Source organism: Nelumbo lutea, chromosome 5 (genome assembly GCF_056320005.1).
Source record: "Nelumbo lutea isolate HS-2025 chromosome 5, American lotus-T2T, whole genome shotgun sequence".
Classification (NCBI taxonomy): Eukaryota; Viridiplantae; Streptophyta; class Magnoliopsida; order Proteales; family Nelumbonaceae; genus Nelumbo; species Nelumbo lutea.
This window is the reverse complement of record NC_142688.1, coordinates 40,690,596-40,716,802: the sequence shown is the minus strand read 5'-3', so window position 1 is coordinate 40,716,802 and position 26,207 is coordinate 40,690,596. Positions and strand designations below refer to the sequence as shown.

Below are 26,207 nucleotides of genomic sequence, written 5' to 3'. Positions count from 1 at the left end.
CCTCCTTGTGCTTTGACCTTAGCTCTCAGTCTTTCCCATGCAAAGAGATTTGGTCTAAACCCATTCCTCCTAAAGTGGGAGCTCTCTGTTGGGACTATGGAGGTCTCTTTTGAGAAACTAAACACTTTGGACAACCTGCAAAAGAGAAGACCTTGTCTTTGTATATCCCCCAATTGGTGTGTCCTTTGCAAAGTAAATGGAGAAAGTTGTTACCATCTAATAATATCCTGTCCTTTGGTGTAGGTCTCTAGGAAAAGCTTTTTAGTCTCTTTGGGTCCAGGTGGACATTGCTGTTGCAGATTAGCAATCTATTTGAAACTACAACCTTTAGGTGGCCTACGAAAAGAGGTAGGGTGATGTGGAGGTGTGTTAGAGTTGCACTGGTTTGGACTGTTTGGGAGCAAAGGAATTCAAGAATTTTTTATGAGAAGGAAAATAATGAGGTCAATGTTTGGGAGTGCTTACTTAATAGAGCCATCAACTGGGTGAAGACTTTGGAATTCTTTTCTCCTTTTTCTTTTGATGACTTATGGAGAAATTGGGAAGCAATTGCCAAAAGTTCTAGTGTGAAAAGCAAGCTGTTAGTAGAATGGAAACCTCTTGAGTAGGGTATCATTCAGCTCAACTTTGATAGTAGCAGCCTAGGCAATCCAGGACCCTCCAGTATTGGGGGAGTGTTTAGAAATGCAGAGGGGCTCATCATCGCTCTTTTTTCTAGCCCTATAGAAGTAGAGAATTCAGTTAATGCATAAATTCAGGCAGTGTTACAAGGAAACAGCAGATCTGCAAATGGGTTAGCAGATCCAGTGGTTAAAAGAGCCAGAAACAGCAGCCTGGTCCTATAAAGGGGTTTTTCAAAGATTCAGATGGCTAACTACAAACATGTCTGTCCATTTCCAATGGGAAAGAAGATCTGCAAATGGGTTAGCAGACTCACTAGCTAAACAAGGAGTGCATAGGACTCATGTTTTTGCCTCAGCTGTAATTCTCTGTTCTGATTTGAGGCTGTATCTCACACCTCTTTTTAGGAACCTTATCTGTGTATTTCTATTAATAAAACTTCTCGTTATTCATCAAAAAATAAAAAGAACAAAGGAGTATAAAGTGTAACCCAAACTGCTAGATGTTCTATGGGAAAACCCTAGTCCTCTTTGTATGCACACATGTTTTCCATGTTTTCTCTCAATTTATCTTCATATTGGCTTGCTAATATTTGAAACAACAATCTGATCATTGAGATTATCTTTGTTTCAAAGGAAATAGGAGAAAGAGAAGGAAAGTACTATGCTATAAATGTCCCACTGAAGGATGGAATAGATGATTCAAGCTTCACTCGACTCTTTAAAACAGTAAGTTGTGATTCAGAACATCTTAGCTATGGGTTAATACATGATTTTAGTTCAGTATTTGTGGAATAGTTATGGTCTTTTCCTTACAATACTTCAATTATGTAGATTATTGCCAAGGTTGTTGAAACATATCTACCAGGTGTTATTGTTCTTCAATGTGGAGCTGATTCACTTGCTGGAGACCGCTTAGGCTGCTTCAATCTCTCCATTGATGGTGCTATTCTCCTTGTAATTTGTTCTCTTTGTTACCATAGCCTTTAGATAATATGTCTAATTTGTGCTGTAACTGTTGAAATTCTTCTTTTTAAGTTTTTGATATTAACATGATGGTGCCATCCTTATATTTCTGCAGGGCATTCTGAATGTGTAAGGTTCGTTAAGAAATTTAATTTGCCTTTATTGGTAAGTTTGTGCTTTGTACAACTCCCTTGTTACTATTCAGATGTGTGTTCCATTGGGAATAAAGAGTAGAACTTTCTTATTTCAGGTTACTGGAGGTGGAGGGTACACAAAAGAGAATGTGGCTCGTTGCTGGGCTGTTGAAACTGGTGCTCTTTTAGATACAGAGCTTCCTAATGGTATGATAACATTACTATATTTAATTTGTCTTCTAATCTGGATGGTGTTCCAATGATTTTTTTTTTCATTTATGTAAACAACACTGATGTGGGCCCCACAGCTGTGGCCCCCACTGTGTTCGTAGGACAGTATGTGTAATTATTTGTTTCAGTCATGTTAGTGTTAGTTGGTGGTCAGTTTGTTATTTCAGTTGTTATTTATTTCAGTTATTTATTTGCTTTATTTGTCTTGTAAGTACTAAGGGCAGATCTGTCCTTTTCCCCTATGTACTGAACATAACCTATAAATACTAAGAGAGTGGCGGCGGCAGATCAATTAGAATCTGTCCCTTCTTTCAAACCTTTGTGTTCTCCAGTTCTTCTTCTTTCAAACCTTTGTGTTCTCCAGTCCTAATCTGAAATCTATTAGAGTTCAAGGCTGATTGTAGTCTTGATCGCCTACTTGGTATCAGAGCCTATGTAGGGTTTCTCATGTGAGCCTAGTCCAGCTGATCACATGAGAACTATCTAGGGCTGGAAGTTTATGAAGAAGTGTTCATTGGCTGATTCTTGGAGGTTACCAGAAGAGTTTAGCAGCTGTTGAAGACTTGCAACGGCTTGCAGAGTGTTGGTAATCAGGAAGAATCAGAGAAGGCTAGGGTTCAGGTAACCTTGGAAGGTAGCGAACAACATTCTCTGGGTAAGTCTTATTTATTTTCTAGAGATTGCTACCAGTCAAGATAGGTTGGACTTATCTAGAAGGAGCGGCCGAACTGTTTTAGGGTTTTCTCTCTATTCTAGGGTTTGACATTAACCTTGCGGCAAACCTAATTGTTGGGCCGAACTCTTTTATCTTCTTGGAAAGTGCTTGTTTTAGGGTTTTCTCTCAAAGGTGATCAATTTCAGGGTTTCACATTGACCCTACGACAAGACCTAACTGTACGGACTGCTTGGAAAGTGCGGCTGAGCACTTATTTCAGACCTACGATTAAAACCCTAATTCTGTTCCAGCATCTCAGGTTGCTCTCTAAGCTGGTTTCAGACCTATTTTTTGGTTTCGAGCTCTTTTAGGGGGTGAAAAACTTGTACGGACTACTTGGTACTGTGATTGCCGATTGGTTTTAGATCAGATTTACACTGGTTTCATGCATATACTGTGATTGCCGATTGGTTTCAGATCAGATCTGCACTAATTTCATGCATATACCGTGATTACAGATTGGTTTCAGATCAGACCTGCATTGATTCCATACTGATTTATGATTGTGATCGACTGTCCAAGTGCTGTTTTCTGTTGTAGTAACCCTAACAGTTCGTAACTACTGATTCTTGACCAAAAATGGAGTTTAAAAATCAGGGAGAAGGTAGTTTTGGGAACAACATTTATGGTAGTATATCTGAAACTGGGTTTTAGATTACAATTGTGAGATTTGATGGGTCAAACTACTTGGAATGGGCCCAAGCAGCCATGATGGCTATTGGGGGAAGGGGAAAACTAGGCTACCTCTTGGGAGATTTGAAAGAACCTTCCAAGGAGGACCCAATGCATACCAAGTGGGTTCAAGAGAACTACTTGGTTATGACATGGCTGTGTAATTCTATGCAGCCACATATCAGCCGAAATTACTTGTGGGCAAAGATAGCCAAGGAGATATGGGATGTTATGAAAGAAACCTATTCCCAACCCCTTAATGTTGCTAGAGCCTATGAACTGAAGTGTGAAGTGAATAGTCTTAAACAAGGAGAGAAACCAGTTTCTGTCTACTTCTCTACCTTGAAATGCCTGTGGCATGAAATTGATCATCTAGAGACTCTTGAGTGGGAGAGTCCCAAAGATGCACAGACTCACAGAAAGCAAGTCGAGACAAATAGGGTATTTGAATTTCTAGCTGACCTGAATTCAGATTATGACATTGTGAGGCAACAGATACTGACCAGAGATAGTGTGACCCTCTCTCAAGCATACTCCTTGGTGCATAGTGAAGAGACCAGGAGGAAAGTCATGATGCGACCTCAACCCCTTTCCCCAGCCCTGGCAGCTGTTAAACCTAAGTCAGGGGTGATCCAGAAGGGACAGGAAGAAGGAAGATAAACGGGACATGGTATGTGAACATTGCAAGAAACCCAAGCACACAAAAGATACTTGTTGGAAGCTGCATCCTCATTTGGTCCTAGCAAAATTGAGAAATAAGAAGGATAATGCTCATGTGGCTGTGAATACTGATTCAGCATCCTCGTCAAGCACAAAAGGCACACCCCTAGAGACCTTAGCCGCGGTTCGGGCTACCCTAATACAGTTGGAAAAGGAAGTTGGGAGTTCAACTCAGCCATCTCAGTCACCATCAATCCTTGCCACATTTGCATTTGCACATTCAGGTACTCGAGCCTCAGCCTACCATGCTTCAGCTCCAGGTAATACTGAACACTGTTGGGTAATAGATTCAGGTGCATCCGACCATATGACTAGCTTGCCATCATTGTTCACTACTTATCACTTGTCCTCAGGTAGAGATAAAGTATCCATTGTTGATGGCTCTCTTGTTCCCATTTCTGGCAAGGGTGACACCAAGTTATCGGATACTATCTCTTTATCTTCTGTCTTGCATGTTCCTAAGCTTGATACTAACCTACTTTCAGTCAGTAGTATTACCAAACATATGAACTGTTCAGTAACCTTCTTCCCTGACCGATGTGTTTTTCAGGACTTGGAGACGAGGAAGGTGATTGGGACTGGCCGTGAGACGAATGGGATCTATCTGCTCGGAGAGAGTTCTCGTTGGGAAGAGGCAGTGGATGAGAAGTCCTCTGTTTCTCAATTTGTGAGTCTGGTTATGCTTTGGCATAATCGATTAGGTCATTTATCTTTCCGGTCCTTGAAGAGTCTGTTTCCTGCTTTATTTGAGTCTGTTGAGTTGTCAAAGTTGAGATGTGAGAATTGTGAGTTTGCCAAACATTGTAGAACATCTTATTCTTTGAGTAATAAAAGGAGTAATAATTCTTTTGATATTGTGCATACTGATGTTTGGGGGCCATATCACATCCCTTCTATGGGTGGGTACATATATTTTTTGTTGTTTGTTGATGACCATACCCGTTTTTCTTGGGTCTATCTTATGCATTCTCGAGATGAGGTTCCCAATCTGACCCAAAACTTTCATCAGATGATTCTAACCCAGTTTGGGGCCAAAATCAAAGTTCTTAGATCTGATAATGCAAAGAAATACTTTGCTAAGCCATTGACCTCTTACCTCTTTAATCATGGAGTTATTCACCAGAGCACTTGCCCTCATACACCACAGCAGAATGGGGTTGCCGAAAGGAAGAATAGGCACATCTTGGAGGTGGCTAGAAGCATTATGTTTACCCCCAATGTACCTATTCGCTTCTGGGGTGATGCTATCCTCATGGTAGTATATCTCATTAATCGGGTTCCTTCTCGGGTTCTTGATATGAAAACCCCTTTTTCCCTTTTATACCCAGACGAGGAGTTGTTTACCGTTCCCCTTAAAACCTTTGGTTGTACCTGTTTCGTTCAGCTTCTCGGGCCCCATCATTCCAAGTTTGAACCTAAGGCCTCCAAATGCATTTTCCTCGGTTATGCACAAACTCAAAAGGGTTATTGCTGCTATGATCCTGTTTCAGGGAAGAAGTTTGTCTCCATGGATGTCACCTTCTTTGAGGAGACACCCTATTATTCTAGGGTTTCTCCTTAGGGGGAGAGTAGTGAGAGTGGGGATTTGGGTCTCTTTCCTCAGGGGAAGCGCAGTGGGAGTGGGGCTGTTCCTTTACCTATTCCATTGGGTGATGAAGGCTGTAATGGTGAGGGTGGTCAGAGGGATCAGGAATTGAGAGTCTATCACAGGCGATGCAGGCAGGTTGATCCCAGTCATCGACAGTCCAGGCCAGCTCCAGTTTCTTCTGTGGCTCCAGATCCAGGTATTATAGTCCTAGGGCCCATTGAGACACCTTCCACTGTTGCCACTTCCCCTCCTGCGGATGACCTTGACCTCCCTATTGCCGTCCGTAAAGGGAAACGACATTGCACCACATCTACAGCTCACTGCATTTCCTTGTTTTTATCCTATGGTCGCCTATCTCCCTCTTACCGGTCCTATCTCACTTCCATTGCCAATGTCCCTATTCCAAGAACAGTGCAAGAAGCCTTATCAGTTCCAGAGTGGAAAGATGCAATGCAAGTTGAAATGGATGCCCTGTTGAAAAATAATACTTGGGAGTTAGTTGACCTACCCAAAGGAAAGAAACCAGTTGGATGTAGATGGGTATTTACTGTGAAGCATAATGTTGATGGCTCCATTGAAAGGTACAAAGCCCGACTGGTTGCAAAGGGGTTCACCCAGACTTATGGTATAGACTACTTGGAGACCTTTGCCCCAGTAGCCAAGATGACCACCATCCGAGTTTTATTATCCCTTGCAGCAAGTCATTCTTGGCCCTTGTTCCAGATGGATGTTAAAAATGCTTTTCTGAATGGAGACTTACAGGAAGAGGTCTACATGCAATTGCTTCCTGGATTCTATGATACAGAGACAGGTAAGAAGTTTTGCCGACTGAATAAGGCATTGTATGGTTTGAAGCAGTCACCTAGAGCTTGGTTTGATAGATTCAGGCTAGCCCTTGGAAAATTCGGTTATGTACAGGCCCAGTCAGATCATACGCTGTTCATTAAAAGGGTGGACTCCTCTTTGACCCTGCTTGCTGTATATGTGGATGATATTGTAGTGACAGGAAATAATAGTAGTGAGATTGAGTCCCTCAAACAGCTCCTTCATCAAGAGTTTGAGGTGAAAGATCTTGGTGCACTACGGTACTTTTTGGGTATTGAGGTTGCTAGATCTAAACAAGGGATCTTTATCTCTCAGAGAAAATATGTTATAGATCTGTTGGCGGAAACTGGAAAGTTAGGTGTTAAACCTGCTGATACACCCATTGAACAGAATCACAAGATTAGTGCAGAGGGCGGGGAGCCTCTTGAAGACAAAGTTATGTTCCAACGGTTGGTTGGAAAGCTCCTATATCTCTGCCTCACTCTGCCAGATATCAGTTATGCAGTTAGTGTTGTCAGCCAGTACATGCATTCTCCTAGAACTACTCATCTTCTTGCGGCAGAGAGAATATTAGCATACTTGAAGAGATGCCCGGGTAGAGGTATACTGTTCAAGAACAATAATCACATGAAGGTGGAGGTCTATACAAATGCCGATTGGGCTGGGAGTGCTGATGACAGGAGGTCTACCTTTGGATATTGTGCCCTTGTGGGAGGTAACCTTGTCTCTTGGAGGAGTAAGAAACAGAGTGTTGTTTCCCGCTCTAGTGCTGAAGCTAAATACAGGTCAATGGCTAACGGAGTGGCTGAAATCCTATGGCTGAGATCACTACTTGAAGAGTTGGGTATTGATTATGAGAAGCCCTTGATGCTGTATTGTGATAATCAGGCGGCTATTAATATAACCCACAATCCGGTGCAGCATGACAGAACTAAGCATATTGAAGTTGATCGACATTTTGCGCGAGAGAGGGTCTCATCACAAGAAGTGTGTCTCCCGTATATCACATCCAACATGCAGCTCGCAGATATCCTCACCAAGGCTGTACCAAGGAAGAAGTTAGAGGCAGACCTATCCAAGTTGGGAATGATAAATATCTATTCCCAACTTGAGGGGGAGAGTAGAGAACACTGATGTGGGCCCCACAGCTGTGGTCCCCACTGTGTTTGTAGGACAGAATGTGTAATTATTTGTTTCAGTCATGTTAGTGTTAGTTGGTGGTCAGTTTGTTATTTCAGTTGTTATTTATTTCAGTTTTTTATTTGCATTATTTGTCATCTAAGTACTAAGGGCAGATCTGTCCTTTTCCCCTATGTACTGAACATAACCTATAAATACTAAGAGAGTGGCGGCGGCAGATCAATTAGAATCTGTCCCTTCTTTCAAACCTTTGTGTTCTCCAATTCTTCTCTCTTTTCTTTCTTTCTCTTACTTTTCTTCTACCGTTCCTAATCTAAAATCTATTAGAGTTCAAGGCTGATTGTAGTCTTGATCGCCTACTATTTATAACTAGGAAGAAAAAATGTATGTCTCACGAATTACTTCTGATTTCTGAATTCTGATTTGGAGAGTATGCATCCATGACATTACATATCTAATCTGGACGGTGTAATTGGCTATTTTTGTAATAAGTTTGTTAGAAAAGAATGAGGTGCAAATTTGAGACTGTGCCAATCACCCCTTTTAAAAGGATAGCACCTGCTACCTATGCACTTGTGCCCAATACATCTGGTTTGTATCATATTTTATGTTTTTTTTTTTTGATCAATAAGAGAAACTTTTATTAAGAGGAATAGAAGAGAGAGATACAATAGGAAGGGAGGGGTAAACTCTCTTAACCCTCCCTAAAAGTAGAGATCAAATTACAACAATGCCCAAAAGAAATTAGCTCTTCCCACCCCTTGTTTGGCCAAAGAGTCTGCCAGAGGTTTAGCACTCCTCTTGGACCACTGAACCTGAATTTCCATGTATTGAGTTAGCTGGTTAATTTTTTTTTTTTTTTTTTTTTTTATATTTGAGAACTTCCACAGACCGAAATCTTCCTTCTGCAGCCAACTAAGAACCAGCCTAGAGTCGCCTTCCACCAGCAGTTTTCTAATATTCAGCTGCTGGGTTCTTTTAATCCCTTCCAAAACTGCCAAAATTACAGCTCTCAGATAATCCCCCCAACCTATAGGGCCTGAAAACATGGCAATAATTTGACCTTCATCCCTGAAAACTCCACCTATACCTGAAGGGCCTGGGTTTCCTTCGCCGCTGCCATCAAAGTTCAATTTAGTGAACCCCATAGCTGGAGGAGTCCAAGCTGGAATAGGGGAAGTATTCAAGGGAGCAGACCAAGCCACTTCTTTCCAATTTCTAATGATATCTCCTGCTGAATAACCTTCAAAGAGCTTCATAGTCTTGACCCAATGAACCACCCTAACAGAGATTAATTCAATGATGGCTTCCTTGTTTGTTTCTTTTTCATGGAAGGTTCTTTGATTTCTTTCCTCCCACACTGTCCAGCATACAGCTGCTCTTACACATCTCCACAAAAGTTTACCTCTTTTTTTTTAAAACCCCTTAGTGAAGTAGAGTTAAACAAGCTCTGTACACTTGGAGGGGAGGGCCACCTGCAACCAAAAAGAGAGAAAAACGAACACCAGATTTCTGATACGAAAAGACAGGAAACTAATAAGTGATAGCAGCTCTCGCCATTCTCCTTACATAAGATGCACCTGTGCGGGTACAATCAACCATACTGTTGGCAAGGCATAAGCCATACTGTTGGCTGACTGCTGAGTCCAATTGTTGTTGTTATCTCCCAGCCAAAAATTTGACTTCCCTCATGATGCCTATACCATAGTTGTCAAGGTGATGCGTAGGCGACAAGGCGCCCTTTGTGATTCGTCTCGCTAATCGCCAAGCAGTTTTGTACTATGTATCATAAAATACTTTTTTATTTTTTATTTTTTGACATTATAATTATAAAATAGGCACTATTAAACTAAAATATTCATTTTGTGTTTATATACTAATTTCTTTTTATTATTTTCTTATTTGTTAGGGTTTAATAAATACAAACATTGGTAAATGCTGTATTGAACCCTCAAAGACTTTAGAAATTGAACCAATAAGTAAGGAAGAACTTAAAATTGTCTTATCACTACTACTACTACTACTACTACTACTTTTTCTTTTCTTCTTTTCCTATAACAAAAATAAGGCTTCAGCCCCTATATTTTTTGGATTTTTTTTTCCTTCTTTTTCTCCTCATTAATATGTTGATTTTCTATACTTTAACATGAACTCTATACTTTTTTTATGAAAATGATGAATAACTATTAAGGAAATATGGTTACGGTACCTAGGGAACTACCCTAGGATCTACGTCTTCTACATAAAAAATCCATCGCCTAGGTGACAAGGTGCCCCCCTGTCGCCTAGCCTCACCTTGGCGCCTTCAAAACTACGGTCTATACTTCCAAGCACCTATACTGTTCATTCTCAACTATGGTTCAAAGTATCAATATGCTTGATAATGAAAAATCACATATTGAGTGATTCAGGGCATTGATACTTTGGATCCAAGAATATCAGTTAAGAACCAGATTTTTCTAGCCATGAATGACACATCGGAATCTAAATCCTAATTTTAGATTCTAAAGGAGAAGGAAAATGAGGCTAAGTGCTTCTAATCTGCCATACTAACCTCTCTCGAGTTCCTAATGAAGTGTAGATTCCAACTTACAAGAAATACCATTAGGGCCAAATTTGACTATTGAAGATGCAATTGCATTTGTAGCTATAGAAATATTGAAGAAATCTGGGAATGTTGAACTAGGAGGCCTTTGCCTGATTTTTTTTTTTAATCAGTAAAAAGAAATTTTATTAATGAAGCTTGAAGATTACAAAAGGATGGGTGTAAAATTCAACCTAACAGTACAAGGAGAGGCCTTTGCCTGAATTGCATGAGTCTCTTTCTTGTAGATTTCTTACAATTGAAATTTTATGGTCACCTCTTTTTTTTTACACTTCTAAGGCAGACTAGCTTCACTTTCACATTCTCTCTGTTATATTAGTTTTTATAATTGACCATCAGCTAGTTGCTTTTTTCTGTCTTCTTTGTGTGTTTTTGTGAAGAATTTATCACTTGAGAACTGCTCCTGACATATTACTATTTCTGCTGATGCATAATTCATTTTGTTTGTCATTTTTCATTTAATTTTGGTTTGGATCTGGAAACTCATTTTGCATGTTTCATCTTTCTTACAGAAATACCGGATAATGAGTATATCAAATATTTCGCCCCAGACTATTCATTGAAGATTCCAAATGGCAACCTAGTAGGCAATTTTTTTTTATTTTTTATTGGAAATAATTGCTTCTACATGTTTACATTCATATTTAAGAATCAGCAATGCTATCGACATGAGTTGGTCAATCTGTATGTACACAATTTTAGCCTGCAACTATAAAAGGAAAAGAAGGGAGAAAAGTGTAGAAGAGAAAGAAGAAAGTGGAAGCAGCTTCTTAGACCCCAGCCACATCAAACCCTTGCATGTTACACAAGAAAAAGAAAGACAGAAATTCCCCCATAAGTTGTCCCCACAAAAGAAAGATATAAATAACAACTTAAGCGCACAAACTCAGGCCCATATGGGATTAGAAGTAAGAGGAAATGGCCCACATTACAAACAGCCCATGGGAACATAAAGATGGCCCTACCATCCTTACAACACTGTAAATGAATATGGGTGCCTTGATCACTTTGATCTGGCAAATCATGTTGGTCCACAAAATTGACAATACATTGGGCCCCATGTGTCATACCATATTCATGGCATTGAAGATGCTGAATTCAAATAAAGGATTGAGAGCCCGTATTGTTAGAATTCCTCCTAAAGAAAATTTTAGAATATGAATCTTGATCAAGTTGGTTATTGGCTCAATTGGAAATAAGGTTCACTTTGCACAGTTTTATTTAAATTCATAAACATTGTTTTAAGATAGTTTGTGATGCCTAGCAACAGTTTTGACTACTGGCACGTTAATTTGTTTACTTGTTTGTTCTGGAGCAGGAAAATTTAAATAGCAAATCTTATCTTGGCACAATCAAAATGCAAGTCTTTGAAAATCTTCGTTGCATCCAACATGCTCCAAGTGTACAAATGCAAGAGGTAGGTCACAATGTGAAGAATGGGAGTTTCAGGTTTTTCCAATTTTCTTCTCTGTCCTTGCTTATGCAATATACCCCTTTCCTATTTGTGTTTGATTGTGTTACTTTTGATACTGAGTTGTAATGCAGTTAGATAAAAACCAGTGTTTTAAAAGGCATGGGAGGCTTACACCTGGAGGCACGCCTCCAGGCGAAGGCACCCCCAAAATTCCCTGAGGTGTATGCCAGAGGCGTTGACACCTCTGAAGCATACGCCTCATGCTTTTTTCATGAGGCATGCTAGAGTCGAATGTGTCATGTGCCTCATGCACACCTCATATAAAAAGACGGAAAAAAGAAAAAGAAAGAAAAAAAAAAGGAAAGGGAAAGGGAAAGAAAGGGAAGGGAAAGAAAAAGAAGAAAGAGAAGAAAAAAGAGAAAAAGAAGGAAAAGAAAAGGGAAGGGAAGAGAAGGGAAGAAAAGATAAGGGGAAAGAAAGTGGGCTGGGAGCTCTGCCCCCCAGACCCCCTTTTCAACTAGTGATATGCATCTTCATTCTTCTTAATATAAAATATTTTATTAAAAATAAAGAAAAATGAGATCCTCCTTCCCTTCCTCTTCATCCCCTCCTCTTAATGTGGCTTACGGATCTTACATTCTCAAATCTGAACTACCCCTCACGCCGAATACCTCATTTCACACCTCCGTGTTTTAAAACATTGATAAAAACAGGATTCCATGTGCAAAATTTATGGAGCTAAAAAATTGTTCCTGTCAGTAAATATCCTTAGTCACCGTCACAAACTATTTTTTATAATAAGGAAAGTTTCATTAAAAGAAAAAAGATTACATCCAGATTAAGAGTTTTTCACTGATCTGCAAGACATCAATCTTAGCCACATCAAGCAAAAACATTAGACTTTAAGCATGTTGTTTCTGGGTCTTAAGCTTCTAACTCACACCCAGATCGGTTCATATCCAACCACTTACAATTACCAGCGGCCTACTACAAAATAGGAACATTTTTGAAAACAATTCATCCTCCTTGGAGTCACTAAGATCCTGCATCTTTACCTTGCTCAACTCTTGGATGGTAAACAACAGTCTTTTTGCTGAAGTATACCATGGTGACTTGCAGAGAAACTGGGTAGAGTTATAATACACTTCTAGCCACCAGCCTGGTATTCCTCTCTTGCTAAGGAAGAATAAAGACCATCCTAAACTTTGATGGAAGCTTCAGAAGGCCTCAGGGTGCCTCCCAAAAGCTGGAATTGATTGTCTCTTGCATAGATGTAATGGTGGCTTATTATGGGCTTTCAGTGGCCCCACCTCAGCCTTGGATGCAACAGGTGCTGAGATCTGTGCTCTACTGGAAGGTCTAAGAATTGCTAAAAATCAGGATGCCCCCTAAAAGCTGGAACTGATAGCCTCTTGCGTAGATCTAATGGTGACTTGTTATGGGCTTTCATTGGCCCCACCTCAGCCTTGGATGCCACAGGTGCTGAGATCTGTGCTCTACTGGAAGGTCTTATAATTGCTAGAAATCAGCAGATTACATCCTTAGTAGTGGAAGGGGACTTAAGAGATGTCATTAGTTGGGCCACTGCCTAAGTTTCTGGTCATTTGAATCTCTCCCCTTTTCTGCTGGAAATTCTTGAGTTAGTTTCTTCTCTCAACTTCAGCTTCAGATGGATCCCCAGAGAACTCAAATAGGTTGCCAGATAGTCTTGCTAAATCTGGGTTGGGAAGGGATTTTTTTGTACAGTGAAAATACTTTTCCAAATGCTTAATGTCAGCATTGCTCTTTTTATCTTTCAAGGCCTTTGATCTTGTACATCTTCTCCTGTACATCCCTCCCTTTTTTGCTTGATGAAAATTTTCTCTTTCTTCAAAAGAAAAAAAAAAAGCATGTTGTCTCTTACAAATATCCAATAAATTCCATAAAATCATCCCTCTTCATTTCTTTGGACTCTGAATGTGCTAGCACCCAGTCCATGGCCAGTGACACAATATCAGCAATTAATTTGTTTCTAGCTTAAACATTGCCTTCGAAGATGCACCTATTCTTTTTTCTCCAAATACCCCAGGCATACAAGATAAGGGATGATGTTCCAACCTAATACTTTTGCTTTTTTACTACCTTCTGTTCTAGACCACAAGGTGAATATTTCCTTTGGTTGGATGGAATTGATTTTGTGACCTAAAACAATGTAAAGAAGAAAAGCCAAATAAACTCTGTTGTACTGCCAATCAGTAAGTAGATGTATTGTATCTTCTTCATGATTGTTACATATTAGGAAAATGATGGTAGATGGAAACCTCTTGAGTTTAAATGATTCAAAGTTAGGTCGCTGCCATAGTTTTCAAGGCGCCAAGGTGAGGCTAGGCGACTAGGGGGCGCCTTGTCACCTAGTTGCCTAGGCGATGGATTTTTTATGTAGAAAACATAGATCCTAGGGTAGTTTCCTAGGTACCATAACCATATTTCCTTAATAATCATTCATAATTTTCATAAGAAAAGTATAGAGTTCATGTTAAAGTATAGAAAATCAACATATTCTTGAGAGAAAAAAAGAAGGAAAAGTAAATTTGAAAAATATAGGGGCTGAACCCTGTTATAGGAAAAAAAGAAAAGAAAAAAGTAGTAGTAGTAGTAGTAGTAGAAGAAGAAGAAGAAGAAGAAGAAGAAGTGTTGATTAGACAAAATTTTAAGTTCTTCCTTATTGGTTCAGGTTTTGAAGTCTTTGAGGGTTCAATACAACATTTAGCAATGGTTGGATTGCTCCATTGCAACCTGCGTAACCAGGGTTCAAATCTTGGAAACAGCCTGTCTGTATATGCAGGGGTAAGGCTGCATACATCTACCCTCCCCAGGCCCTGCATTGGCGGGAGCCTCGTGCATTGGGCTACCTTTTAAACTTGTGTTGAGTGGTCACACTGGAAGGAAAAGACTCTTTTGATCTCAATCATAACAGATGTGAATCAGTCCTCTAAAACTGATGTAAAGTTGGAAAAAATAGTGAGAAAAAAAGGTAGAAAAGAAGAGAACAGCAGTACAAGAGAAAGAAGATGGAGAAAAGAGGAAGAAGAAGAAGAAGAGTTTGAATGTCTCTTCCCTCCCTTCTCTAATCCTTTTACTAAACCTCAATATTAACATAATTACAAGTATACCCTTGAATGGGCGGGCCAAGCGGCCAGCTAGGTAGTAACATAAGGAGAACTAGCAAAAAGAAATAACAGGCCCATTAGCTTACACTCCACCTCAAGCTGAGCATAGATGTCAATCATACCCAGCTTGCTTATATAGTGGGTCAGCTTCCCTCTCGGAACTCCCTTGGTCAAAATGTCAGTCAACTACTCTTCTGAGGTGACGAATGACAAACAAACTAATCCCGAGGAAACTCTTTCCCGTATAAAATGTCTGTCAACCTCAATGTGCATAGTCCTATCATGTTGAACAAGATTATGTGCAATATTGATAGCTGCTTGGTTATCACAGTAGAGCATCATTGGCTTCTCATAGTCAACCCCCCAATTCTTCTAAAAGGGATCGTAGCCACAGTAATTCTGACACACCATGTTCCATAGCCCTGTATTCTGCTTCAGTAGAGGATCTGACAACTACAAACTGTTTCTTACTCCTCCATGAAACAATGTTCCCTGCCACCAAAGCACAGTAACCCGAGGTGGATCTCCTATCATCAATACATCCTACCCAATCAGGATTAGTGTATGCTTCCAGTTTCATGTGTCCATGTTTGGCAAATAGAATACCTTTCCCTAGAGTACCTTTCAAATAACACAGAACTCTTTCTACAACATCTAAATGAGTATCTCTAGGAGAATGCATAAATTGACTAATAACACTCACTGCATAGGAAATGTTCGGCCAAGTCATGCAATGATATAACAACTTCCCAAGCAATCTCTGAAACACTCCCCTATCAGATAAAAGTTCACCACCTGTAGCAGAAAGCTTATGATTGGGATCAATAGGAGTGGAGGCTGGTTTAGCACCAAGTTTACCAGTCTCAGCAAGGAGGTCAAGGACATATTTGCACTAAGAAACGAAGATACTGTCCTTAGATCTAGCATCTTCAATGCCCAAAAATTATCGGAGATCTCCTAAATCCTTGATCTCAAATTCAGAGTTAAGAAATCTTTTAAGTTTACTGACCTCTCGGGTGCCATTACTTGTGACCACGATATCATCAACATAAACTATTAGAAAGGTCACCATAGAGCCACTTCTTTTCAAGAACAAGGTATGATTAGATTGAGTTTGTGTATAACCAAAGGAAACAAGAGCAGCCCTGAACCTCTCAAACCAAGCCCGAGGAAACTATTTGAGACCATAAATGGATTTCTACAGTTTACACACCTTCCCCTGCATTTCCTTTCCATACATCCCTGGAGGCAAAGACATATAGACCTCTTCATGTAGATCTCCATTCAAAAAGGCATTTTTAACATCAAACTGGTGGAGAGGCCAATCAAAAGTAGAAGGTAGAGATAACAAAAGCCGGACTGAGGTCATCTTAGCTACAGGAGCAAATGTCTCAAGATGGTCAATACCATACATCTGAGTGTAGCCTTTAGCAACCAGCATGGCCTTAAACCTCTTAATAGAACAATCAGAATGATATTTAATGGCAAATATCCATTTACAACCCCCTGGTTCATTCCCTTCAAGCAAGTTAACAATATCTCAGGTATGGTTCTTATGCAAAGCATCCAATTCAGCCATCATAGCATCCCTCCATTCAGGTTTAGATAAGGCTTCTGGTACATACCTGGGTACCACATGGAAAGAAACATAAGCAAGAAAAGAGTAGTAGGTAGGAGATAGAAGGCTATAAGACAAGTGTTTGGAGATACAATGGGTTGTACACTTCCGCTTGCCCTTGCGGAGAGCAATAGGAAGATCAAGGACTTGGAAAGAAGTAGATGGGTCAGAGGAAGGCTGACCGTTTACCTCAGTAACGATTGGAGGATCAAGAGGCTCTTTTGTAGGAGAGGAAACAACTTGCCCATGTCTGAATCTGTGCCTTTGGTACCACCTTTGGAGAACAGGATGAGGAGGAATTACAGGAGGATGAGGTGGAGGAGGAGGAGGAACAGGAATATTATAGGTAGGCCCAGTGGGAGAAGTGGACACCTCATGAGATGACTCAAAAGGAACAGGAAGAGGAACTGCTGGAGACATAGCAAAGGGTTCCTTAGATTTCTCCCCCTCAGGAGGAATACTAAAGAAAGGAGTAGACTCAACAAATTTGACATCCCGAGATACAAAGCGGGTGGCACTAACCGGATCAAAACAGCAATATCCCTTCTGTGTGGGGGCATATCCCAAAAAAACACATTTACGAGCCTTAGGTTCAAATTTGTGCCTTTGATGGCTGTGAACATGCACATAGCAAGTGGACCCAAAAACATAGAGAGGAAGAGAGAAGATTTCCTCATCCGGAAAGAGAATGCTAAAGGGGGTTTTGAAGCCAAGAACCCGGGAAGGCATACGGTTAATAAAAAAGGTAGCAGTAAAGACAACATCTCCCCAAAATTTTGTAGGAACATGGGATGCAAAAAGGAGGGATCTAGCAACTTCAACCACATGCCGATTCTTCCTTTCCTTCACTCCATTCTGTTGCAGAGTGTAGGAACAATAACTTTGATGAATAGCCCCAAAAGTTTCAAGATAGGCTAAGAGGGTTTTCTCAAAATACTCTATCATTATCAGAACATAATACTTTGATCCGGGTGTTAAACTGGTAAGAATGATTTCATGAAATTTTTGCACAATAGTTGGTACTTCATCCTTGGATTTCATGAGATAAATCCAAGTGTAACGAGAGTAATCATCAATAAAAAGGATAAAGTACTTGTAACCCCCCATAGTAGGCAAATGATATGGCCTCCACAAATCAGAGTGAACAATATGAAAAAGGAGAAATAAATCTTTTATTGCTTACTAATAACATTGTCTACAATGCTTTGCCAGTTCACACGACTCACAATGAAGACTTGATAAAGACACTCCCTTAAACATATCTGGAGATAAATGACTCAAAGCAAAAAAAGAAAAATGACGAAATCGAAAGTGACATAACATGACTTTGTCAACAAACTCTAACAAGATTGACTCCAAGGCAACTCCATGAGGTGGTCCAAGAGCTCTATCAGGTGTGTCTAGCAAGTATATTCCATTCGCCTCATGGCCACTCCCAATCATCCTCCGAGACTGTAGGTCCTGAAAAACACAATGACTGGGAAAGAAGGTTATGCTACAATTCATGGATTTAGTTAATCTACTAATAGATAAAGGATTTGTATTAAGTTTAGGGACATGAAGGACAGAGGATAAATAAAGGGTGTCAGACGTCTTTAAATCCCCTTTGCCAGAAATGGGAGCAAATGACCCATCAGGAAGGGATATTTTCTCTTTACCAGAGAGAAGGTGGTATGAACAGAAAAGGTTAGACAAGCTGGTTATATGGTTTGATGCACCAGAATCAATGATCCAAGGGATTTTATAATTACCTGAAACTAAAGCATGGTTTGCAAAAGCACAAATACTTGAGTGAGCAAATGCTATTGATGATGATGTGTTGCCTGAAGAGTGAGATGTAGAAACAGTAGCCTCCAAGTGATTTAACAGCCTTTCATACTTTTCAAATTCTGCCTTCATTGATGCTAACTGTTCAATGATTGACTCCTCTTCACTTTCCTTACTTCTTCCTTCTATTACTGTGGCAACATTAGTTATCTTAGGCTTTCCTATCTGACTGCCCTTCTTAAAATTGTTGTTGTTCTTAAACCGGTCAGGAAGAAGATCAGGATGAAGCTTTCAACAAGTGTCCTTCGTATGCCTCGATTTCTTGCAATATTCACATACCTGCTCCTTCTTCTCACTTGGACCCTTCGACTTTATTCCAACATGTGCAATGCGTTCCATAGGTGGACTCTATAACTGAACCTACCGCCTACTCCTGCTCACCATAGCATATGCCTGGGCAAGAGTAACCTCATCTTTGGTCAGAATATTCTGCCTAATGATGTCAAACTTAGGGTTGAGTCCAGTAAGAAATTCAAAACCCCGATTCTTTCCACCAGCTTTCTAAATATTTTTGCATCATTCTTACTCTCCCATATAACTGTCTCCATAACATCAATTTCCTACCATAAGGATTTCAGTGTAGAATAGTAGATTGTCACACTCTTCTCCCCTTGTCTTAGGTTCTTCACATGATCACATCACTTTTCAACTTGTACACTCTAGCCACATTCAACTTCTGTGAATAAGTTTCAATAACATTGTCCCAGATCTCCTTGGCCGAGGACATCCAGTGATAGTGTTGACTTATATGAGGCTGCATAGAGTTTGACCAACCATCTTATGACAGTATAGTTCTCCTGCATCCATTTCTCAAATTCAGGGTCTGTCTCTTCGGGTTTCACTTTACTGCTTGTGAGGTACCCTAATTTTCCTCTACTACAGACATAAATCTTTATAGACTGTGCCCAAGCAAGATAATTTGTCCAATCTATCTTAATTGTGGTCACACCAGTCAAAACAGAATCTACCGAGCCAAGCCCGAAACCTGAAACCTGCTTGAACTCACTTCCGTATTGCTCAATTAATCAAACGAAAATCAGAAAACCAGAAATCTGGTCTTTATAAACTTACTTGAAGTCAAACCAATACCCAGATGCTTAAAAACTAGGGTTTCACTGCGTCCAGCTGTTGGGGAGAAAGAGAGAAGATGCAGCCGCTCCTACCAGAGCTTCCCAATCTTTTCCAAACCTGAACCGCCCTCTTTTAGATGTCAAAAGACACCTCCCAAGCACAGCGCGCCACACCCAACGCTTCACTTTTACCTGTAACTTCAGAAATCTCTAATCGGCTAGGGTTTTGGGCCGAAACAGTACATCACCACTTCTTGGCAATATCTGGCCAGATTTAAACTCTCTAAACCCTCTACCAACTAGGTAAAAGATCCTCTGAAGTAAAGAGAATCTATCTCTCCATACACTCTCTTAATCGAAGGGTGTATGGGAAAAGAGAAAGAAGAAAAGAAGGAAGAAAGAAACCTGCTCTAATACCAAGATGTGAATCAGTCCTCTAAAACTGATGTAAACTTGGAAAAAATAGTGAGAAAAAAAGGAAGAACAGAAGAGAATAGCAGTACAAGAGAAAGAAGATGGAGAAAAGAGGAGGAAGAAGAAGAGTTCAAATGTCTCTTCCCTCCCTTCTCTAATCCTTTTACTAAACATCAATATTAACATAGTTACAAGTATACTCTTGAATGGGCGGCCAGCTAGGCAATAACATAAGGAGAACTAGCAAAAGGAAATAACAGGCCCATTAACTAACAAATAAATAAAAACATACTACAAGAAAAGATACTAGGTCCCATTCGGCCCAGTCTCTTTACAATAACTCCACCCACTTATTGCTTCTTAATTTGGTCTTTTCTCTTAGTCCAAGAGGAATTACTCATAACAGTCTTATCCATGACAGAATGGAATCGTGAGTTGGAACCCCAGATTTTGAACAAATCCTCAGTATTCGGAATTGATAGTGTCCTGGAGCTGCTCCAAGTTTCAAACAATTGGGTTATTAGGGTGGGACAGGAGGATGAGTGGCTTTGGAAATGGGAGAAGAGTGGCTATTTCTCAGTTAGTTCAATGTTAAGAGTTTACTCTCTGCTGGCCAAGACATGTTTCCTTGTAAGTGGATTTGGAGACCTTATTTGGTCTGCTGCCCTTGGGAAGGGTCTAATGAAGGATTGCCTGCTTAGAAGAGGTATTCAGATACAAGACTAACCTTGTCAGTTTTGTGCGAAGGTGCCAGAGAATTTGGATCACTTATATATCCATTGCCCTACAGTGTGAGATCTCACTGCACTTCCTGGGAGCTGTTAAGTTTGGCTTTGGTACCCCCCTGGACCTTGAGAGAGAACCTAACTGGCTGGTATCCCATGGGATTTAAGTGAAAATGGAAAGCTGTTGTGGGGTCCGATTCCTACAGTGGTGGTGTGGACTGCTTGGACTGAAAGGAACAAGAGAGTCTTCTAAGGCAAGCATCATCAGTTTAAGGAGATGATCAGATCTGCTATTGGAAGATTGGGTTCTTGGGCTATAGTTACAGGGACCTTGCTCAACAGCCAATCTTGATTATCTATAGTCTGTAAAGCTTTGGTGTAATTGAGTAGTTGTTACATTTGTTGGGGCTGGGTTAAGTTTGCTGAGCCTGCCCTTTTATTTTTCAACCTTGTTATTTCTAATAAAATTACATTACATTTTCCAAAAAAGAAAAAAAAAAGAAAGAACTTATAGCAAGGTGGGCCATCCCTCAAAGGATTTACATTCATTATTTATTGGGTTTTGTCCCCACCGTACAAAGATTAAGCTTCTTTTTCATTAGGATAAGTGAAGCTCATCTACATTCCTCCATCCATGCGTATGTTCCAAAACCACTGTTTAAGCTGCTGAAAACTCCTAAGAGCAAAAAATAAGGCTGTCATGAGAAGTTTCAGTCGAAACAAGTACACACACACAAATCCAAAGCAATGGATATATGCTTTAAAATCAAAAGGTTTCAAGATAAGATAGTGATTTAGGAACCAAATTAAGAGTCATAAGTCTGTGTATGTGTCATTGTTTTGGATTTCAATTCAATCCATCTTTAATCATATAAATCAATACTATATCATTAACAAATAGTATACACTATGAGACTTTCTGTAAATGCCTAGTCAGTTTATCCATGGATAATGTCAAAAGATAGGAGCTAAGTGCCGATCCTTAGTGTAACCCAATTGTGATTGGGAAATCTTTGGTCTCCCTTTCCTGAGTTTTCATACTGGTTATTACCCCTTAACACATATCCCTAATGATATCAATGCACCTACTTGAAGTCCCTTTCTTTCCTCAAACTCACTAATTTACTTTACAGGACCCTATAATATGCTTTTTCTCAATCAATGAACATTGAGTGATCTTTCCTCTTCCTGAAATTAATATTAATCTCCTAAGAAAAAGGATCTTTAATACACTCAACTACCATATGCTTCCGTTGTTGAACTCCTTAGCATGGAACCAAATTAGATCTTTAATACACTAGCTTCATATATTAATTGTGGTTCAAACACCATCTCCCGAAATTTCATTGTATGTCTTATAAGCTTAATGCCTCAAATATTATTATAACTTTGTATCATCACATTTTTTGTTATATATAGGAAGCATTTTACTTTTTCTCCACTCAGAAAGCATTTTCATTGTTTTGATAATCTTATTAAACAACTTGGGGAGTGTACAACAACAGGAAAAAACAAAAATACAAAAACTAATTAACCTTGTTTCTGAATTTAACAAAAAAAAAACAAAGGTTTTTGCTCCGAACATGTTATTAATTCAATAAAAAAAGGGCAGCCCAGTGCAGGCTCCCACCAATGCAGGGTCTGGGGAGGGACAGATGTACGCAGCCTTATCCCTGCACATACAGAGAGGCTGTTTCCAAGATTTGAATCCTGGTCACCCAGGTCACAATGGAGCAACCCAACCCTGGTCCTCCATGCTCTTCATTCAATGATCCCTGAAAATAACTTCACTTGTTAATCTCTTCATTCTTTACTTAAAACTATTTTATCTTTGTTTTTGATGCATTTAACACGATCTAGATCTTTATTTTTCCCTCCTTGTCTTTGCAAGATTGTATATGTTCTTTTTCTCTCCATTAATTTGCAGACCAGCACAAGTAAAAGGCAGCTATAATAAAACTAGACCTCAGTGAAAAGTGTAAGAATAAAATGGAATGTGGCTGATCATAGTTGACGAATGATGATAATGATTGTTGCAGGTTCCACCTGATTTCTATATCCCAGATTTTGATGAAGATGAGCAGAACCCAGATGAACGAGTGGATCGTAAGTAACACCCCATAATAAATTCTTTTGCTATTCTTCAGTATAGTTTCTTTTCTGTATATTAATATATATTAAGCAAGGATACCACTGCATGTTCATATATAACATACTGCCCAAATTTGTTTGTTCTTAACTTCAAAAACTTTGATGCTGCTGCAGAGCACACACAAGACAAGAAAATCCAGCGAGATGATGAATATTATGAAGGTGACAATGACAATGATCAAAGCATGGATGATGCATGAATTTTTCATGTATTATTTATTGATCAGAGAAATTTATGAAAAAGAATCAGAACAGAGAGAAACCCTCTCCCAAATGCAAGATGCGCTAGCCAAGTTGCTATATCTCCCAAGGATACAGTTACACACTCTAGTGCAAGAAAAAAAAAAGGTCTTCCCTCCAAATGCAATATGGATAATGTTTTCAGTGTTGTATTTTAGTTTAATTATTTCCATATTTATGTAAGGTAGAGTTTGGATACCTAGGGAGAACATGAAGCGTGGACCATATTCTTGACCACAACGATCAGGGGAGGATGAGTCAGGGATCAACGTAACACTGTCTAATTAGATGATCCTGGTTGATTGGTCATCAGTTTCTTGGATTACGGTATCATAGCTGGAGTCCTGTTCCGTGCATGCAAAGTAAATAAAAAATAAATATTTATTACTGAATTCTAAGATGCAGTTATCCACTTCAGAAATTTGTGTTTTTTATTAAAAAATAAAAAATAAATATTTAAACATCTTTTTCATTTTTTTAAATAAATAAAATAATAATAATAATTAACAGTATTAGAATAATACAGTATTTCATTTAATTAATTAATATAGTATATATTTAATTAATTGTAGTATTTTTGTATTTAGTTAATTACAACATAATTTTAATTACAGTATAATATTAATATGTTATTGTAATACAGTATTAATTAATTAATTCATATTATTAATTACAGTATTTAATTAGAAGCATTTATAAATGCATTATTTCACATTTTTTACCCAATCCCGTACATCGTACGGTTCCCGATAGTTTCATTAAAAGTCGGTTACTCCCGCATTTTCGTTCTTGTAAGTCTAATCGCTACCATCTCATCTCTCACTCTCGTTGCTCTCGCTCTCGTTGCTCTCGTTGCTCTGCTCCAAATTTAGATTGCGATTTTCAGAAAATGGTGTCCACAAATTCATCAACGTTTTTGAATAGAGCGCGGGGCTTAAAGAAGAAGACATATGAGTTGTCTACTCTATGCGGTATTGATGCCCCGATGATTTCTTACCAGGGTGAAAACCTGGAGAAGCCCCAGATATGGCCAGAGGATCCATGTGAAATCACACGTATTATAAACCGGTATAAGGGCCTCAATGAAAGGGACAATCGTGGCGGGAAACTGAGGAAGGTCGATTTCTCCGACTTTCTTACTGATGTCCAGAGTGCCATAGACGATCAGATGGATGGGTTTTCGTCGGAACAACTAACGGAGATTTCTGCTGTATTGGACTCGAAGCTATCAGTAGTGCGGTCTATGCTGAAGGATTTGGATGAAAGGAAGCGAAAGAAAAGACTTCATCTGAAGGAAACCGAGTTGAGGACTGAATTTACCTCTGAAGCACAGCAACAAAACTGCTCTGTTGATCCATTGGAACCGTTTGATCAGATTCATCCCATTCTCGATCATCACCATCAGGTCTTGCCCACACCTACATCCTTGCCGATCGAGAACTGCAGCGACCTATCTCACTCGACGAACTACCTGGCTGGAATGCCTGATGAGAACCCCATGAAGATGACTGCCATGACCGATTTATGTTCTGCTGGTATCCCTCCTCGTGATCCAATTGAGATGCTATTGCTCCAGGATTTGCAATTATACCTAGAGTTAGCTTTCTGAAATGGTGATAACGTCTGTCAGGGCAATACCTAGAGTTAGCTTTCTGGTGTCTTAGCATTTGAGATCATTGGGATGATGTCCAATCTCATCCAACTCTCAAAGTCCCTTTCAGGCAAGAACCCCATTTGCTCTTGAGGGAATCTGCAAAATAGTCTCCCCAACAACGAAGCTTTCTCTCAGTCTCGCCTAAACTGAGATGGTGGAGAACCTGAAGCTTGTAATAATTCTGTGTCTGTGCTCAAAAGGTAGTGCAAGGGGTTTCAGGTCTCCGATGTTTCAATCGCTAGGATTTCTTTAACTTAGGCCACGACCCTCATTACTGGGTTCTGTCTTGGAAGGAGATGGAGGCCAAGTAGAAGAAATGATGAATCAATATGCTACATTAACATTGATCTTTCACAGAGAGATTAATAAGCTTCTAATGCCGAGCATATCTTGAGAAAAGTCCTTCCATATGTAGTGACCTAAACCCACCTATCAATATTAACATAATTACAAGTTTACTCTTGAATGGGCGCAAGTTAGGCAGTAACATAAGAAGAACTAGCAAAAGGAAATAACAGGCCCATTAGCTAACAAATAAATAAAAACATACTGCAAGAAAAGATACTAGGGCCCATTCGGCCCAATCTCTTTACAATAACTCCACCCACTTATTGCTTCTTAATTTGGTCTTTTCTCTTAGTCCAAGAGGAATTACTCATAAGTCATAACAGTCTTATCCATGACAGAATGGAATCGTGGGTTGAAACCCCAGATTTTGAACGAATCCTCAGTATTCGGAATTGATAGTGTCCTGGAGCTGCTCCAAGTTTCAAACAATTGAGTTATTAGGGTGGGACAGGAGGATGAGTGGCTTTGGAAATGGGAGAAGAGTGGCTATTTCTCCGTTAGTTCAATGTTAAGAGTTTACTCTCTGCTGGCCAAGACATGTTTCCTTGTAAGTGGATTTGGAGACCTTATTTGGTCTGCTGCCCTTGGGAAGGGTCTAATGAAGGATTGCCTGCTTAGGAGAGGTAGTCAGATACAAGACTAACCTTGTCAGTTTTGTGCGAAGGTGCCAGAGAATTTGGATCATTTATATATCCATTGCCCTACAGTGTGAGATCTCACTGCACTTCCTGGGAGCTGTAAGTTTGGCTTTGGTACCCCCCTGGACCTTGAGAGAGAACCTAACTGGCTGGTATCCCATGGGGTTTAAGTGAAAATGGAAAGATGTTGTGGGGTCCGATTCCTACAGTAGTGGTGTGGACTGCTTGGACTGAAAGGAACAAGAGAGTTTTCTAAGGCAAGCATCATCAGTTTAAGGAGATGATCAGATCTGCTATTGGAAGATTGGGTTTTTGGGCTGTAGTTACAGGGGACCTTGCTCAACAGCCAATCTTGATTATCTATAGTCTGTAAAGCTTTGGTGTAATTGAGTTGTTACATTTGTTGGGGCTGGGTTAAGTTTGCTGAGCCTGCCCTTTTATTTTTCAACCTTGTTATTTCTAATAAAATTACATTACATTTTCCAAAAAAAAAAAAAAAGAAAGAACTTGTAGCAAGGTGGGCAATCCCTCCAAGGATTTACATTCATTATTGGGTTTTGTCCCCACCGTACAAAGATTAAGCTTTCTTTTCATTAGGATAAGTGAAGCTCATCTACATTCCTCCATCCATGCATATGTTCCAAAACCATTGTTTAAGCTGCTCAAAACTCCTAAGAGCAAAAAATAAGTTTGTCATGAGAAGTTTTAGTCAAAACAAGTACACACAATCTTCCAATATAATC

The 26,207-nt window shown here is 39.6% G+C and overlaps 1 protein-coding gene and 1 long non-coding RNA gene across 3 annotated transcripts in view; one reads left to right on the top strand and one right to left on the bottom strand.

Moving 5' to 3' along the window:
• LOC148851925 (histone deacetylase 9) overlaps positions 1 to 23,216 on the top strand; it is a 74,341-nt gene extending 51,125 nt beyond the window's left edge. For both annotated transcript variants that reach the window (XM_088946757.1, XM_088946758.1), the window contains exons 7-14: positions 1,257 to 1,349; positions 1,455 to 1,563; positions 1,702 to 1,751; positions 1,837 to 1,927; positions 10,729 to 10,799; positions 11,535 to 11,633; positions 22,473 to 22,539; positions 22,699 to 23,216. In XM_088946757.1, coding sequence (XP_088802883.1) covers positions 1,257 to 1,349; positions 1,455 to 1,563; positions 1,702 to 1,751; positions 1,837 to 1,927; positions 10,729 to 10,799; positions 11,535 to 11,633; positions 22,473 to 22,539; positions 22,699 to 22,784 — 666 coding nt within the window. In that variant the 3' untranslated portion in view covers positions 22,785 to 23,216. The remainder of the gene's footprint in view (positions 1 to 1,256; positions 1,350 to 1,454; positions 1,564 to 1,701; positions 1,752 to 1,836; positions 1,928 to 10,728; positions 10,800 to 11,534; positions 11,634 to 22,472; positions 22,540 to 22,698) is intronic.
• LOC148851924 (uncharacterized) overlaps positions 1 to 24,813 on the bottom strand; it is a 73,480-nt gene extending 48,667 nt beyond the window's left edge. The window contains exon 1 of the long non-coding RNA XR_016099627.1: positions 24,145 to 24,813. This is a non-coding gene — a long non-coding RNA (uncharacterized LOC148851924). The remainder of the gene's footprint in view (positions 1 to 24,144) is intronic.
• Between the last annotated feature and the right edge of the window lie 1,394 nt (positions 24,814 to 26,207).